The 18,312-nt window shown below is 32.4% G+C and overlaps 2 protein-coding genes across 2 annotated transcripts in view; both read right to left on the reverse strand.

Moving 5' to 3' along the window:
* Positions 1 to 18,312, reverse strand: part of beta4GalNAcTA (beta1,4-N-acetylgalactosaminyltransferase A) — a 141,474-nt gene that overhangs the window by 120,363 nt on the left and 2,799 nt on the right. The window lies entirely within an intron of this gene.
* On the reverse strand, positions 499 to 2,331 carry LOC149481206 (uncharacterized). The gene is made up of 2 exons (XM_089705436.1): positions 2,195 to 2,331; positions 499 to 1,244 (listed from the first exon to the last, which is right to left on the reverse strand). Exon 2 carries the CDS (start codon positions 1,096 to 1,098, stop codon positions 538 to 540), a length of 561 nt encoding a protein of 186 aa, XP_089561562.1. The 5' UTR covers positions 1,099 to 1,244; positions 2,195 to 2,331; the 3' UTR covers positions 499 to 537.

Here is an 18,312-nt window from a genome sequence, read left to right on the forward strand (position 1 = left end):
TCCTCCTCCGGTGTATGAGAGCAATAATAACAATTCTATACAATGTTTTATTAATTTTCATTGTGCGGTGTGACCACTCTTTTCAACAGTTGGTTAGAAACTAGCAAATAGTCGGCAGACTGTTGGATAGTTTGCGCACTCATAACCGACTGAACTGTTTAGTTGGCTCGGTGTGCGTACTAGCAGGCCAACCCGACTAAACTATCGGCCGATAAAAAGTCTGTGGTCTGCGGGGGCTCTAAAAGAGAGCTCGAGAGTATTGGGTGCATCCTATCTTTAGTGATAGATTATTAAATGGAAAATTTTACACTATGCATTCCAAATTACTCGATTACCCGAAAAAATTTTTCGCCTTTTATCGAATGAGCATAACTAGCTTCAACCAACTTGTCAAATTAATTGGACCAGGAATAGCGAAGGAGGATACAAATTTAAGACTATCTATACCTGTGGAGGAGAGATTGAGCGTTACGATAAGGTAAGATAAACCACAAAACATATTTTTAATTATTTATTATAATAATTCAAATGCCAAGTTTACAAGTCGTATATTTGGGAATCTTCTGAAAAATTTGTATAATATGACTCGGCTGACATGTTGGAATCAGCTGGTGATGAAACATTTTGAATGGTTGTTTGTGGTATAGTGGGGGATGGTGTAGAACCGGATGTATAAGCCTGAGATTGTTGTTGTGGCGGCAAGATGTTAGTCCCTCGTTGGTAAACAGGAAAAGAGTTTATGGGTTGTTGCAGTATGGTGTATGTTGGTTGAGAAAGAGGCTGAACACGCCTACCAAGTCTTATCTGTTTAAATACGTTAAGAATACTAATCTTAGCATCGAGTTTTTCATCTGCGGTTAAATTTTTGAGTGATGGGACAAGAGACAATGCAAAGTTTACATCTTCATCAACATTAGTCTCATTTAATGCTTTTAATATTGCTTCATCCAAATCCGTATTCTTCGAAACACGAGTTTTCTTCTGGCGAGGAGGTGCGGAAGGTGCGGAAGCGGATGGAGCAGTTTCTTCATCATCTTCCGCATTTTCTGAAGTATCCTGGGCCAGGTTCAGGTTACCTTCCGTTTGACGATTTTCCATGCATGGAAGTAAAAATAATAATTGTTCAAAGTATACGTATTTACGCCTCTTGACCGAAGCCTGCCCCGACTTTGTGTTCTTTTGTGCATTTAATTCTCGGCGAAAGCAAGTCCGTAAATTGGCCCATTTTTTTTGTATATCGCGGCCTGAAAAATAATAAAATATAATTAATTCATTACAGGTATCTGGCTACTGGAGCAAGTTTCAATTCATTGTCTTTTGATTATCTGATGGGAGCTTCTACAATACGAGATATTACAAAAAGTACATGTGAGCAAATATGGAATATGCTTCAACCGTTATATATGCCAACCAAACTAGAAGATGACTGGATTGAAATAGCAGACGAATTCTACAGTCGCACAAATTTTCCAAACATCATTGGAGCGATCGATGGCAAACATATACGGATGATACAGCCAGAACATTCCGGTTCATCATATTTTAACTACAAAAAGTTCTTCTCCTGCGTTTTGATGGCTTGGACAGATGCCGATTATAAATTTGTGTACATTGATGTTGGTTCTTATGGAACAGCTAGTGATTCGGAAATATTTAAAACATCAGAAATGGGTAAACGGCTTTCCGAGAATCGACTAAATATTCCTTTTGGAAGGCAATTGCCTAATGATGATGTCGGAGATGTTATTCCATTCTCAGTCGTAGGCGATGAAGCGTTTGGACTTGGAAATCATATATTACGCCCTTATGCAAAAAGAAATTTAAACTACACCAAGCGAATTTTCAACTATAGACATACAAGAGCTCGACGCATGGTTGAATGTACTTTCGGGATTCTAGCTAATAAATGGCGTATTTTTCACCGTCCAATTGACGTAAATATTAATTTTTGTGTTAAAATTATTAAAGCTTGCTGTGTCCTACACAATTATGTACGAATCAAAGATGGAATACATTTTAAAGACACTCTCTACAGTTGTACCATGAATAACTTCAATACAAATGGAAATAACCGAGGAAGAAATAATATGAATAATGTTCGGCAATACATGTCGTCATACTTTATATCTCCTGCAGGCTCAATTCCGTGTCAATATAATAAAGTGTAATGTAAATAAATAAAAATGTATCGTACCTTGATTTGTTTTATTTTGAGCACTAAGCTCATTCCAATCAGGAACAACAGCTTCGCAAACTTCCTCCCACAGTTTTTTTTTACATTTACGTCACAGTACTCTTTTAGATTTTTCTTGTAAAGTGCAGGGCGTTTTTCGACTTCCTCGATCAAAGTAATGATCGAAGATTCCGAAATAAGCGACTGAGAAAGTGACGCCATTGTAGAGGGGTTGTAAACTCAAAGACGTTTCGGATTGTAATAATTTTATTTGCACACAATACCCGTATTTATACAAAAATCGACCAAAAACAAAACCAATCAGAATTCTAATTTTGAAATTGAAATTTAGAATGCGCTCTGATTAAGAAAAGGAATGCGCCGGCTTGTACACAATATGATATATAAATACTCTATGCATGTCTCCCATACCATTTTACACGCGCGGCCGACCATTCGCTGTCAAAGCTCGGAGCGAACTGAACTATCGGCTTAGTCGGCCGACTAAAAAATCGTCGTGTGTGCGCGTGTGGTAGGGAGTCAATAATGATTATACAGTCGGCCGATAGTTTACCGACAGTTTAGTTTGAATTGAATCGGGAAGCCCATCAAACTTGTTTATCGGCCGATACCTAATCGTCATAGTGTGCGCATTTGCTTACATCTGCGTACTGATTAAGAGCCCGACCAAACTATCGGCCGATAAAAAGTCTGTGGTCTGCGGGGGCTCTTAGGGAGATATTGGACGATAGACATTGTATTGCAATTAATATCGTAATACATAAGCGCATATTACATAGTTACAATTACTTAATCCACTTACCTAAAGCTCTCTCAATTACTACAATGCTCTCGTATGAATTACATAGTAGGTATTTTTTCATAAAAATAAAATGAGCCAATTTGATAATTGGCTCAATTTTCAAACACTGCTGTATTTAGCCTCTAGGGATCAGAAACGGAAAAATAAATCTAATATTTACTTACTAACAATTCTTATTAGAATCGAACATTTATATGAACTTCATATTTTATTTATACTTTGCCTATTTCGTTGATGGTTGTAGAATGAAAGGCAATTTAAGATAATATATATTTATATATAAATAAATAAAATAATACTTTTATATATTATACCGATGTTTCTCAATTTACTAGTAACAAAGAAACTTTTATCGGAACATTTTATTTTATTCATATAAATAAATACCAAATGATGTCTAAATTCCGATCATGGATGAGTTACTAATACGAATGGCTTTGATTTATCCCCGGGTGTAACGAATCGTAGATTTCGACAAACCCTTTGATTCAAATCAAATCGAGTCGAGATAATGCCAAAAATGTGTGTCAGTATTCAATTACTGAAATGTTTTATTCATCAGGTCAAAAATCAAATGTATCTTTTTCTTGAAGCAATCATTCATAAACGTAACTACTAATGTACAGTCAGAAGCATAAATATATTACCATTTGCAGATTAGCAAAAATATCTGTCATAAGAACGGGTTCAATAATATCTGTCTGCCCGTATACAGCAAAAATATCTGACATTAGTAGGCAGCATAATAAAGTGGCATCAAAATTATATGACGAAAATGTAGAGCAAATAATTGTGACAACCTCTCGAAGCATAAATATGTGACGTAACCTAGGAGGCAATAATATCTGACACAATTTTATATTTCTGTATTGTAAAATATAATTGATTCCTCATAAAAAGCATAAATATGTGACACTAGCTTTCCGCCCGCGACTTCGCCTGCATTTTCACAGAAATGCCGCATAGTTCCCGTTCCCGTGGGAATTTTGGGATAAAACCTATCCTATGTGTTAACCCAAGTTACCCTTTATATGTCTGCTAAATTTCATTGTAATCGGTTCAGTAGTATTTGCGTGAAAGAGTAACAAACACACACATACACATCTTCACAAACTTTCGCATTTATAATACAAGATTAGTAGGATAGGAAGTAGGATTATAGTAGGACTAGTAGAATATATATAGATAGTATAGGATTTTAAAAAGGCCAAATGTTTTTTTATTGAATTAGTGTTTTGTATTTTGCTGGGGTAAGAATATGAACAAAAGACACATTAATAGTTATATTTTGTAAATATTTTTTATTCAAATGAAATTACGATAATATGGTAACTTGCCATAATTTTCGATACTCAATAAAATAATAGCAATATTATAGGTAAATGAAAATGAATAACGGAGCAATCGTGTCAAACGCCGCTAACGTCAAATACCTATAACAAAACAATTTCTAAATAATACACGAAGGTTACACTGAACCTTCAAATAAAATAGATCTACCCAAGTGGGTATTCAATATTCATATAAGTATATGAATACTTTAATTTTGTCATGATATGATATCCTTCTAATATTATAAATGCGAAAGTTCGTGAGTATCATGTAAGGATGTTTGTTACTCTTTCACACAAATAAAAGACAAAACAATGGAATTTGGCACACACATAGAAGGTAACTTGGATTAACGCTTATGAGAGCTTTTATCCTGGAAATCCCACAGGAACGGAAACTATGCGTGTTTTTCTTTGAAAACGCGGGCGAAGCCGCGGGTGTTAAGCTAGTAGGATATAATATCTAGACATACAATAGATATGTAGTATACAACGACGGCACATGTTAATTAATATGGAATGTTTTAAAACAACGTAGTTAAAATAAAATTTATTTATTTTATATTTATTCAATATTAAATTGAAAATAAAATTGTGTCAGATATTATTGCTTCCTAGTTGATGTCACATATTTATGCTTTTTGTGTGGAATCAACGCTAAATACAGAAATATAAAATTGTGTCAGATATTATTGCCACCTAGTTGGTGTCACATATTTATGCTTTGTGTGAGGAACCGATGCAAAATACAGAAATATGAAATTGTGTCAGATATTATTGCTTCCTAGTTGATGTCAAATATTTATGCTTTTTGTGTGGAATCAACGCAAAATACAGAAATATGAAATTGTGTCAGATATTATTGCCACCTAGTTGGTGTCACATATTTATGCTTTGTGTGAGGAATCGAAGCAAAATACAGAAATATGAAATTGTGTCAGATATTATTGCTTCCTAGTTGATGTCACATATTTATGCTTTTTGTGAGGAATCGATGCAAAATACAGAAATATGAAATTGTGTCAGATATTATTGCCACCTAGTTGGTGTCACATATTTATGCTTTGTGTGAGGAATCGATGCAAAATACAGAAATATGAAATTGTGTCAGATATTATTGCTTCCTAGTTGAGGTCACATATTTATGCTTTTTGTGAGGAATCGATGCAAAATACAGAAATATGAAATTGTGTCAGATATTATTGCTTCCTAGTTGAAGTCACATATTTATGCCGTGAACGGGAACTATGCGGTATTTCTGTGAAAACGCAGGCGAAGCCGCGGGCGGAAAGCTAGTGTCACATATTTATGCTTTTTGTGAGGAATCAATTATATTTTACAATACAGAAATATAAAAGTGTGTCAGATATTATTGCCTCCTAGGTGACGTCACATATTTATGCTTCGAGAGGTTGTCACAATTATTTGCTCTACATTTTCGTCATATAATTCTGATGCCACTTTATAATGCTGCCTACTAATGTCAGATATTTTTGCTGTATACGGGCAGACAGATATTATTGAATTTGTTCTAGTGACAGATATTTTTGCACATCGCCCCCTAGGCATATATTATTGCTCGTGACTGTACTTACTTATACATATAGTCTAATTCTTTATTTTAATGTGACATTTATGGTAACTTAATTTACAAGTATTTGTATGAATGTAAAACCACTTTATATAGAACAACGCTAACCCAGCTTCATCCTACTAAATGCCTTACAAAAGAAAAATACAATCGACTCATTCGAGTTATATCTAAGACGTTAATATATGTACTAGCGTATCCTTTGATAACAAAAACGGACATGTCTGCAACCCTTGACCCATCTACCGTATTTAAGAAAGAACGAACCAATTTTGCAGTCACTAACAGAGCGATTTGTAGAATAAATCGCGTATTAATAATTTAATGACGTCTTATTTTTTATACGATTTTATTGATGTAAACAGCATTTATATCACCATTTACTAGCATTTAAATGCTACACGTCAAAATATAAAAATGCTTTGACAAACGTTAGAAATTAGAATTCATGTATTATAAAAAATTATATTGCTTCTCTCATAAACAGGTATAACAGCATCTAATCAACAGTAAAAATGGTCAAAACAAATAAAAGCATTTATTTAAAGAAAGCACCAACATTTACGTTAACATACACGTACATTTTTCTACATTCGTTTGGACCATTACGCGCGAATCGCATCCGCGTTAAAAAATTTTCAGCCCCAACTTAAATCCTTTGAACATATAGGAAAATCCACTCTCTTGTAAAGCATTCGGCTGTCATCTTTAATACGATTTGTATCCGCCCAAAGTAAGCCGAAGAAATAAAAGATTATTCACTGTATTGTTAAAAGATTTGAGAGAATTTCGGACTTGAAACATAATGGAGATTGTTGAAACAATAAAATGTTGAGTAACAAGGATTACCTCCTCCTGGGTAACAATAAAGCGTGAGCGTCGAACCGAGAGGTCTCAGGTTCGATTTCCAGTGAAAACTTACAAAAAACTCATCATGCAACTAATGTGTGACATAAAACTAAATAAAAATATGGTCGACGTTCATTACACATTACATTTAAAATTTACTCGAATTGTAGTTATAAATTATATACCTTGATTATTTAATATGTTTATAGTTTACCATTTCCGTGATAAATATGACCATAAATATTTTATGGTCATACTAACCACGAATTCCTTAATCAACAGACCAGATACACATATCTATAATTTATTATTATCTAATCTGTTCGGATTTACAAAACCGTAAATTACATGCGATATTAAAATATATCTCTTGTTGATAAGATAAGCAATCACAGTAATATTTACCGAAGCTATTTAACAAGAAATCATTTGCTTGCTATCATGATAAGATATCTGGTCACTTCATAGATATTTTTATAAAGAAAATGGTGACTCGAAAATATCTTCACGTCACTCTTTTAAAATACCATGCTAGAACTTGTTAAAATTATATTAAAAATATACCTAGTAGGTACGCCCTAGTATTGGAGCGAAATCATTTTTTAATCTATAAGTAGTCAGAAAGTTGTCAAACGTTGTGGTCCTTATTGTGTTCAAAAATAGAACATGATGTAAGTAATACCTGTGACAGATCCATCCAATTTATTAATAAATTCCGAACGAAAACGGAATAAGACTGTCAGCTGCCGGCTCCTTGCATAGTAATCGTGACGTGTGACCTCATCCGGCGGAAATTAAAAGTACCGCCATAGACATTATATTACACGATTCAAAACCGCAATGACACATTTTTATTAAAGAATATTAGACATGTTTGTAGAAAGTGGATCAATATTTTGATTCTATTTCTACATATAATATACGTCCTTCTACATATAGATATTATCTATATGTAGAAGGACGTTCAATATTTAACAACTAATAAGAATAGCATGACCAGCACAAATCATATCTAAAAGGCTCAAAAGTAGGTTAGGCTTTCGTAACGATTGACAATATAATTAATAATTTATCATACTTATCATTAATTCATAATCTTATCAGTATCTTACTAGAACCAACGAATATTTCAAATCATTCCCATAAGCACACCAATATCTTGAAATTTCAAAAATAAACAGTAAATTACCTTATTTAATCTGAGATAATGACCGACGTTGTTTTGCGAAATTGTTTTGCTATTAAAATTAACAATTTTCATTTAATTTTTAATGACCAACAAAGTATCAAAATAATAATTGGAAACACATGCCAATACAAACTGCACACGTCAAATATGTGTCATGTGTCAGTGTCATGTTGTCTTTTTAAAAAGGCACAGTTTAATTATCTGTGGTTTAATATATCACGTGTCGCACAGATGAATGAGAAACTAATCTGAGACAGAACGAACATTGCTTTGTATTGCACTCGCAGCTTCATTACAAAGTCAAGGCCTGCGCTCAGACAATCATTTTATAATGCACGAAGTCTACCAAATTTCAGCATACTGTTTCCGAAATGCGAGCAACAATATTTTACGTGCAACGTTTGGTTTACATAACTATAATACGGATTTGTTTAAAACGTTATTCAGTTACTGTGATATTGCTTTGATTTGTGACGCCTGTAAAACGTTTGCTAATTTAGCTTGAATAGGTGCTAATTAAATATAATTGCTTTATAATATTATTAAATTTTTTGGATGAACATACGCAAGTCTAATCTTTAATTATACTCAGAAGTAGTTACTTAGATAACAGTTCTCAGTATAATAATGGTATCATATCATTTTTATTACGAATAGATATGTTTGCCGATTATACAGGGTGTCCCACTATTGGTATACTAAGCGCGAAGGGACTTGTAGTTTTGCATACACTGATCACGTAAAAAATACATAAACATCAAAATTACGTCAAAATTTTTTTGATAATTTTTTCCTGAAAATTCATGTTTTCTTCTCTAGCTTCGCGCAGCCGGCATATACCGCTTCTCTAATGTGAGCATTTTGTCTATGAAAACATAATCTTAAACGATAGCTCACGTGCTTGTGGCAAAAATGGGCGGGTTGCTTGTTATGGGTGTACACATAGAGTTTTAAGAATTCATCTATTTGAAAAAAAAAATGCGTCTGGAATTTTTTAAGTATTTTTTACGTACTCAGCGTATGCAAAACTATAACCTCCTTTGAGCTTAGTATACCAACAGTGGGACACCCTGTATATAGATGTATGACATGATAAAAGATAATAATCAAGGGCAAAAACATAATAATCGCAACAAATGACTTTATTAGGATAACAATGAGGCTAATATCTAATATGAAGATATCAAATATTAGTAACGTTTATCTTAAACTTTTTTCTTTTAACATAACTCACCTACCTATATCACTTACATATAACTACGTACATAAGTATTAAGTACATGATAATAAAACATTTTGAAGTTAAAACTTCCTAAGGTTATAAAGTTCGCATAATTCATTTACATAATCACTAACTTGAGTAAAACTACGAACTACGAAGGAATACAACAATGTCAGTCGCTTTTAGGTCATACCATGAATGTAATCTAAAGCCGGGTCGTCAAGGTTTTGTTTGAAATATAACTCAAAAAACATCGATACAATGGTACTCCTCTACATCCCCTTATTCATAGACAGTTTTTGTTACACTATACGCTTTGTTCCACGTATAAAAAACTAAGCTCGAACGAGAGGTGTCACATATTATGATAACTCCGACACACTTATAAAATCGGAAAACTGAATCAGGAAAATCTTCAGACACTGTCGTGTATGATGACGACAGATAAGGCGCTAAGGATTTTATAAGAAAGTCCGGAAAAAACTTCATGGATAGAATTGATATACATTTACAATGAAACTGTTTCGTGTCTTATTTATTTAATTAGATTGTCTTTCCGTATAGATTCTTAACCTTGATGTCATTTCGGTGTGTTCTTTACTTGGATACCTACTACTACTATTTATTTCGTGTTTGAGGTGAAGTATACAATATAAGTTGCTCAAGCTGTACAATTGCATTCAATTTTACCTGTTCAATTTCAGAAGGGAATTTATACATACTAACAGGTTTATAAATTGTTTTATTTTTTTTCAGCACTGGAAAAGCAATCCCATCAGGAAAAGCAGTTTGCATTCTAAAAACTCGCCTACAACATGCCTTCAACATGCATACAACGTAATAATATATCGTCAAAATGCAACTAGCTGTCATGCCTAGAACAATAGCTAAATATTTGCGCTATAGCAGTGTATCGGAGCTTCACGGGAATTACTCATTCTGCAGCGAAAACCTCATGCAGAATGCAGCGCTTTATTAATAACAATAAATTACTGCAGTTACTCCTATAGTATTATGAAAATACGAATGTTTAAAGCATGTGCTGGTGAATTTAGATTAATTTTGAGATATAGATAGAATTGAGTAGAGCAGAATGCTTTTTATTCGCTTTAACTATATCTATAGTCACCAGTACACCTCATGCCTATCTAGACATGAGGTAGGTACGGGACCTATGCTTAATACAATGAAATTGAATATGGTACGGGAGCCAGGTCCAAATTTGGTTCATTATTTCCTCTCAAGAGATAATTCGTCAGACGCATCAGAGTATAGTATTATAAAGCCTCGTGAACGTCAGCTGGCGCTCGGTTGGGGGGGTGAGCCGTTGTAGCCTCCCACGCACGTAGGAAAAAGAAATACATTCATTCATTTCCTCTCAGCTAAAAATTTGTCAAATTGTAGCTAACCCAATATCTCAACGAAAAAAAATAATCAGCTGGTTACAACACGGTGTATTATACGTCAGCTGGTGTCTCGAACATGAAAAAAAAAATTATTTTCCGTGATTTTACAAACAACATGTTTTTACAAATATTATAAACTGCATTTAAAAATAACTATCATATCATCAAATTCACATAACTACCTAAAAGTGTAACAAATATGAAATAACCCACTAAAAACATTAGTTAACTATAATTATTAAAAAATTTTGTGTGGTTTTATGAAACCACGGTAAAAGTGAAACTGTTCGAACGGTTCCGAATACTGCTTTGTGTAGCGCATGTCGCGTGACGGTCGGCTGCCGAGTAGGTATACCTACTCGGCAGCCGAGTATATCGCGATACACGCGACATGCGCTACACAGACCAAAAAGTTTGAGACGATGTAATAAAAGTTTCACTTTAAAAAAATAATAGTATAATATATAATTAATAAAGTTATTACTTATCTTTTACGGGGACTTATGTTGATGGAATTCCACGTATCTCGATGATTTTGTTAATGTGTAATTCTATTCGAGACACCAGCTGACGTATAATACACCATGTTGTAACCAGCTGATTATTTTTTTCGTTGAGATATTGGGTTAGCTACAATTTGACAAATTTTTAGCTGAGAGGAAATGAATGAATGTATTTTTTTTTTCCTACGTGCGTGGGAGGCTACAACCGCTCTTCCCCCCAACCGAGCTCCAGCTGACGTTCACGAGGCTTTATAATACTATACTCTGATGCGTCTGACGAATTATCTCTTGAGAGGAAATAATGAACCAAATTTGGACCTGGCTCCCGTACCATATTCAATTTCATTGTATTAAGCATAGGTCCCGTACCTACCTCATGTCTAGATAGGCATGAGGTGTACTGGTGACTATAGATAAAAAATAAAGTATAGTATACTTTGATGCATTTTACTAATTACATTCGCAGCAATTTCCGTGAAGTTATGGAATTCTCTGCCGTTAAACATTCGACAAGCCCAGACCGCTTCGGGGTTTAAAAATCTTGTGAGACATCACTTTCTCTCCGCTGTTGATCCGGATCAGTAACATTCTTTTATTATTTTACATGTATGTAGTAGTATATGTGGTATTTATGTATAGATATGCATGGCATTTATATATATAGGTATTTTATTTAATATCTGTGTGTTTCCTTCAGAATATGATATATAATATTTATGTATATATATAATTTGTATGTATACCTATTTATTTTATTTATGTATGCGTCTATGTATATTTATATTTATTATCTTTGTACATGTTTGTAAGTATATGATATTATATATATTTAGATATGTATTAATTTATGTAGACACATGTTTGTATGATAAAAAACTCTTCTTTTTCTTGGTTTTTCTTGCTATTATTATTATTTTTTTTTTCCTGTTCTCGTCCCGCGTACCTTTTTGCTCGTTACCTTTTACCGTGGTTGCCTGGAAGAGATCACTACGTAGTGATAAGGCCGCGAAGTTAGTTGTACTCTGTTTTTTAGCTGTAAGTAATTTTAAGGTTTTCCTGATTGTACAACTAATAAAGTGTTAAATAAAATAAATAAATAAATAAATAATTACCGCTTGAGAGGAACTTGGTCATAAAATCTGTTCCTGGCTCCCGTACCAATACAGGCACATTACAAAAATAATGTAATATTGAATTGAATGAACGTTGAATTCCTATATACATAGTATATTATGTATAATGATGTTATGAGGTTGATTTTGTGGATAATGTAGTTTTGTTTACCTAACGAAAGTCGAAAATACATTCACAAATGTTTTATTTTGTAGTTTCCGCTTTTTAATTTATTTCGTTGAGTGACTTTATCAAAGTGACTAATCAACGTTTCAGTAGCGTAAATACGGGCACTTTAATAAGTTTTTTAACAGTATTGAAGATTTAAATACGTTTCTATTAACTGTTGGTAAATTAGAAAGCGAAACGCAACCATTTAAAATAATATATTACCTAACAACAAATTAATATTTTTATAACCTTACTATGCATATTATATGAATAGATACGAAAGAAGAACACAAATCTCGCAGTCAATTGCTTTATGTTTGTATTACAAAATCTACTTAACTAAATCCCAATTGATCGGATTACTAATCGTCGAATAAGCTTTTTCACAGATTAAAACCGACACACGGCTCTTAAAATCTAACAAGACGACTTGAACATTGTTCTGGTAATACAAACACAAAAAGCCATTAAAAAGACACTACAAATAAACTGTAAATGCAGTCAAATATGGACTGTTACTTGTTTACTGTTATACTACAGATTACTATATATATAATTTTTATCCCTTTTTAGTTAGGTTGGGCTACACTTAAATTCTTAAAAATATTAATTACACTTTCCTGAACTGCAAAGAAACCAACAAAATTATTTAGTCGGTAAGCTTAAATAGTTTTATTCGTATAGTCTTAATCAAAATATAATCTATGCTGATACGATCTATAAAACCCACAGATTAAACATAACTTTCTTTTTATTTATATTGACTGACAGCACATAATATTTAGCTTGTGCTGTCCAAAGCAAACAAATTCAAAATATTCCATCGACGTAATTACTAACACGCAATCCAGTTGTTTATACAATATAAATTGCCGCTAAAACGATTAAACATGCCCTATAATTCAATATAAAAAGTCAATATATTTCAATATAAAAATAGAGGGCATCAGGAAAATTCAAAACTCCTCACGTAATTAATTTACGCCCCCTAACCAATCATCACAATTGAATTTAGATTTCAAATTTAGATTTTCCATTTTATCCTTTATTATTTCATTACAATTAGGTAGTTACCTTTTACTTATAGACTGTGGAATAGGTAAAAACCTTTTTGGAGTACAATGGAAAAAATGTTTTATTAAACCTGATTGTTCAGGACGAAAGTTTACTGAAGCCCTTGCATTGTTTTCTACAGCTCTTTGAAATATATTGTACAGCTCCCGCTGTATCGTATTTTCTAGAAGCTAAAACCTTTAAGCCTTTGATCTTTGAGCCGCTATTTTTAAAGTTCATTCATATAGTTGTATGGTTTCTGCTACAAGGTTGCTGTTAAAATGGGTTTTTAGGTTATGCTATTTGTAAAAACGAAAGCCGAGAAATTTTTCTTACTGCATGAAAGCCTACAATTTAAAGGCGAGCGAAATGGAAGTAATAATTTAACCTCGTTACACTTTCATTCTGTTAAGTGTGTGTCTAGGAAATATCTATATTCGATTTTCCTAGATCTAAGTATCGGGGTTTAAGAATTGCTATAAGTACCTACCTATACTATATAGAACACACATTTTTTTTTTGTTATAAAGATTTTCAAGATATTATGAGTTTTAGGGCCGATTTTTCAATCCTCGGATAAAACTTATTCGTCCAATAATGTATAAAACTACCATTTTAAAAACGTAGGTATTCTAATTGCCCCTATTTGACAGTTTACGTGATATTTTAATACTAGCTTTCCACCCGCAGCTTCGCCCGCGCAGTTAAAGAAAATCCCGCATAGTTCCCGTTCCCGTGGGATTTCCGGGATAAAACCAATCCTATTTCCCGGGATAAAAAGTAGCCTAAGTATGTCCTTTCTCGGGTATCAAAATATCTCTATACCAAATTTCATTCAAATTGGTTCAGTACCTAGTTAAGGCGTGATTGAGTAACAGACAGACAGACAGACAGAGTTACTTTCGCATTTATAATATTAGTATGGATTATCGTGTTTGGACGGATAAGTTTTAACCAAGCATTGAAAAATCGGCCCTTAATAATCAAAACATTTATTGAGTAGGTATGCTTAATGTATTGGGTACGGTACCTAACTTCATATAGGTGTACGAACATTATGCATCACTACTAATCCTTAATTTAAACTAACACTGTTTTTCCTTTAAATACATGATAATAATGATCCGGAGTTATATATCTTGACCTCTGTTATGCCCTTGCTCCCATACAAGAGGAAGGTCTTCCATCGTTTTTTATATAATTTCTTAGTCCGTACTTTAGTAAATCCGGACTAGAAGTTGCTAAATTGAACGTCCTAGGTTATATTATTTTAACTTCAGCGCTTAAAAATATATTATACTGGATTGGCAGGTAGGTACCTAATAGATACGATAGCGGTTGATATTAGAATAATGTATTTAATTAGAAATAATAATTATTTATTTCACTTGTTCACTTTTAAATAATGAAACTATGTTAGGATATTAATAAGTGTTGAGTAGGTAGACAAAAAAGTGATATAGTACGAAAGGATTTAAAACGTTATAGAGAAGAAAATCTATTCATACGTACGAGGATTCAGACTATTATAGTTACGTATTCAATTGATGTTTTTAGTTCTACTTAAGTACCTCAAATACAGCTCGACCTATTTTTATTTGTTTAGTTCGCCCTAAATACTAACTAACCTTGTGCATTGAAGTAATTCTGCTCTATGTACAGGTATATTTTGATATACTTAATGCTTTACATATTTTGGAAATTGCAGCAGCTTTCTAGCTTGTTCAGCGGTTTCATTGAGAGCCTAGTATGTTTATTAAATACTAAATAGCACCTTAAATAACTGCCTCATTGATTTCTAGCCGTATCGTTTATACATTTATTTCATTGACTGGCTAGAAAAAAAAATATAGAAGCACCTCTTCTCTTTTCAACGTATTCATCAAAATTTTCATTCATTTCGCGTAAAATATTTATCACAAGATAATTGTTTTAATTGGAACTTGGTTATCCGTCAATCAATTATGTTGAAAATATGATTTTTATCATGTCAATTTTTATCTAATCATTTCCGGACTGAAATAAAATGCACATATTATCGTGTAGAACAAGCACCTAACATTCACAAAAAAGTTTAACAGAAATTTGCTATAACTCAACAACAACTATAAAAATAATATGTATGGTTTACCTTCAAAATACATTTGTGAAAAAAAATCTCTTAATAATTAATCTACTGTACGTTAAACTAGATAACCCCTGACTTTCGTATCACTCAATTTTATAAGCGAATCATTTAGGGATTATTTACATTTTACTTCGATAAAACTAGGAATGTATAGTGTACCAATACACTTTAGTCCTATAGATAAATATTTATATTGATTATTGAGTTCAATTTGTATACGTAGTATATTATTATTAGTCTGTGGTTCAATGTACAGTTCGTCTGAAAAACAATACTTTTAGGCACGCTCGAGGCAACTCCACATTTTACCTACCTAAGCTACGTAGTCATATTATTTTTATCAAAACACATTTTAAATATTGATCTACGCAAATTCGAGCACAAACAAACATATCTCCATTTCCCTCTAACCAATGCAAATAGAATAGGACGCAAAACATTTGCTCCCATTCTTTCTACGCGAATTAATTCAGCTAGTCATATGCAGTGCCATCAAATGATTATGGTGCATACAAATCGATAAACGTTCAAATGTTAATTGACCCTTTAATTTGTTTCATAAACTCATTCGTATATACGTAATAGCATAGAATATATAGGCTCTAACGCGACGTAGGTATTACGTTTATACTCGGCCAACATTATCCTTATACTATCCGGTGTCTATGCAAAAAAGTACCGTTGGGACAAGGAAAGAAAAACAACACGATTTCTAACAAACACAGCTTTAATTATAATATTGTATGGAATCGTTGAACATCATGTCTGTACCGCAGCAAATTTCCAGTAAATACTGTTTTGAATCGTCCATTTATATTATTAATACGAAGCTATTCTAAAACCTTAATTTAAAAGTTTACTTGTGAGAAAAGTTTTATTATTTTTTTTTACTATAGGTAGATATTTTAACGCTTAGGTAGAATACCTACTATTAGGCATTGGCAATCAAAAGAAAATAATTAAAAGTATCATAAATAAATAAATAAATAAATACCTACACTATGATTGATTTTAACAAGCAATGATTGATAGTTTTTATCATTAGTCGTGTCTGAAAAAACCGTTTGCAACGTAGAACTATGTAGAACTAGGAACTTCACTATTAGATAATATTCGGTAACTGCAACGGATTTATACAGACTAATGACCTCATTAATAGGTAATACATCCTCATCGTGCATTAATAGTCTAAAATAGCCCAAAAATATTATACATATAAACATAGGAATATGTACACATGTATTATCAGCAGTCACAATTATATAGGAAGTTATAGGTATGTGATCATGCACAAAGATTTCTTTTAAATATATACTAACATATCTAATCTCACACATAAGAACAAAACATCTAAAACATCATTAGCAAGGCTATGAAATTCGAAATACCTCGTCATACAAGCTCTATTTACTGAACACAGCCAAGGTAACGTTTCAAGCTGTTATGAAACAATTTACACACTCCATCGTGTTTAACTAATTTGGCTTTAATTTAAATATGAACAAGCAAAACCGACCTTTGTAGGTCACCTATGGAGTTACAGTCATTTGATACATTTTAGATTAGACTTGTTATGTGCAATGTAGGTATGTATTTACGTTTGTCGAAAATCCTTTATTTCTTGAATGAAATTTTTTTATTCTTTAACTCTTAATTAATTTTTGAATAATTTGTGTTTCAGTTTATTATATTTTTTTATTTCTTACAAGACAGAGCTACCTATTGTTTAAAAAAATATCGATTGTAACTTAAGTTGTAACACTAAGTACCTACCTATTAATCAATTGTTTATAATCACAGCGTATTTACATTTAAACACGCAACCGGTTACAAGGTCAGATCATAATACTACAATACAATTTGAGAAATCTTACAACACATTTGCATTTCAATCTTCAAGATCTTGAATTAATAAAGTTGTTTTCAAAATCTTTCAAAATCTTATATTAAGGGCCGATTTTTCAATCCTTTGATAAAAATTATTCGTCGAATAATGTATAAAACTAACCATTTTAATAACGTATTCTAATTGCCCGTATTTTACAGTTTACGTGACATTTTAATATTATCGTGTAATACTTTTTTGGTCGGATAAGTTTTAACCAAGCATTGAAAAATCGGCCCTAAGTAATAGGGAAGTCTAAAAGGGTAAGTATAATGAAACTGCAAGTAATATTCCAATGACTCATTATTTACATATTAATTACTGTAAATGCACAATGCAATTTGAATAAACCCATATAAAATGTTCAAGTATTACGTTAAAGTACCAACACCGTTCCGTCGTTGTATAATAGGGTAAGAATATTTCATTTTACTTTAACTTTTAATGAAACACTCGTGTTACGTAAAAATTCGATCAACCGAGAGGACTTGTTCATTTTCTAGACGACTGGACGCGTTCATTGTCAGAAATCCCGTCAAATGGTCCAAATCAGGGGAAAATATATTCAAATTTTGCGAACAAACGATACAGTAAGAGCCTTTAATATTTTCTACATCATAAATATAAAACCGGGAAAATTTAAACTATTCTTATTGTGATAATGTTCGAAAATGTATAAATACATACTATATATTATTATGCAGGCGAAAATGAATGAAAATGATATCAATAGTTTATTTTTAAAACCAGCCATTAAAAAGAAATAAAGGATCTTGAGGGACTAGGAAGGATTTCTTTAAACCAGGATAGGATGAGGAAAATTCTGGAAAATATAAGAAACATTAGTAACTGTTTGAGTCAAATATATTTACCTA

This window comes from Colias philodice, chromosome 17 (genome assembly GCF_061535455.1).
Source record: "Colias philodice isolate Cphi_HAF_F1 chromosome 17, ilColPhil1 Martin Lab GWU primary, whole genome shotgun sequence".
In the NCBI taxonomy this organism is placed as follows: Eukaryota; Metazoa; Arthropoda; class Insecta; order Lepidoptera; family Pieridae; genus Colias; species Colias philodice.

Bases quoted from the DNA above. Each gene is read 5' to 3' on its own strand.
- LOC149481206 (XM_089705436.1), bottom strand. From the start codon at position 1,098: ATGGAAAATCGTCAAACGGAAGGTAACCTGAACCTGGCCCAGGATACT.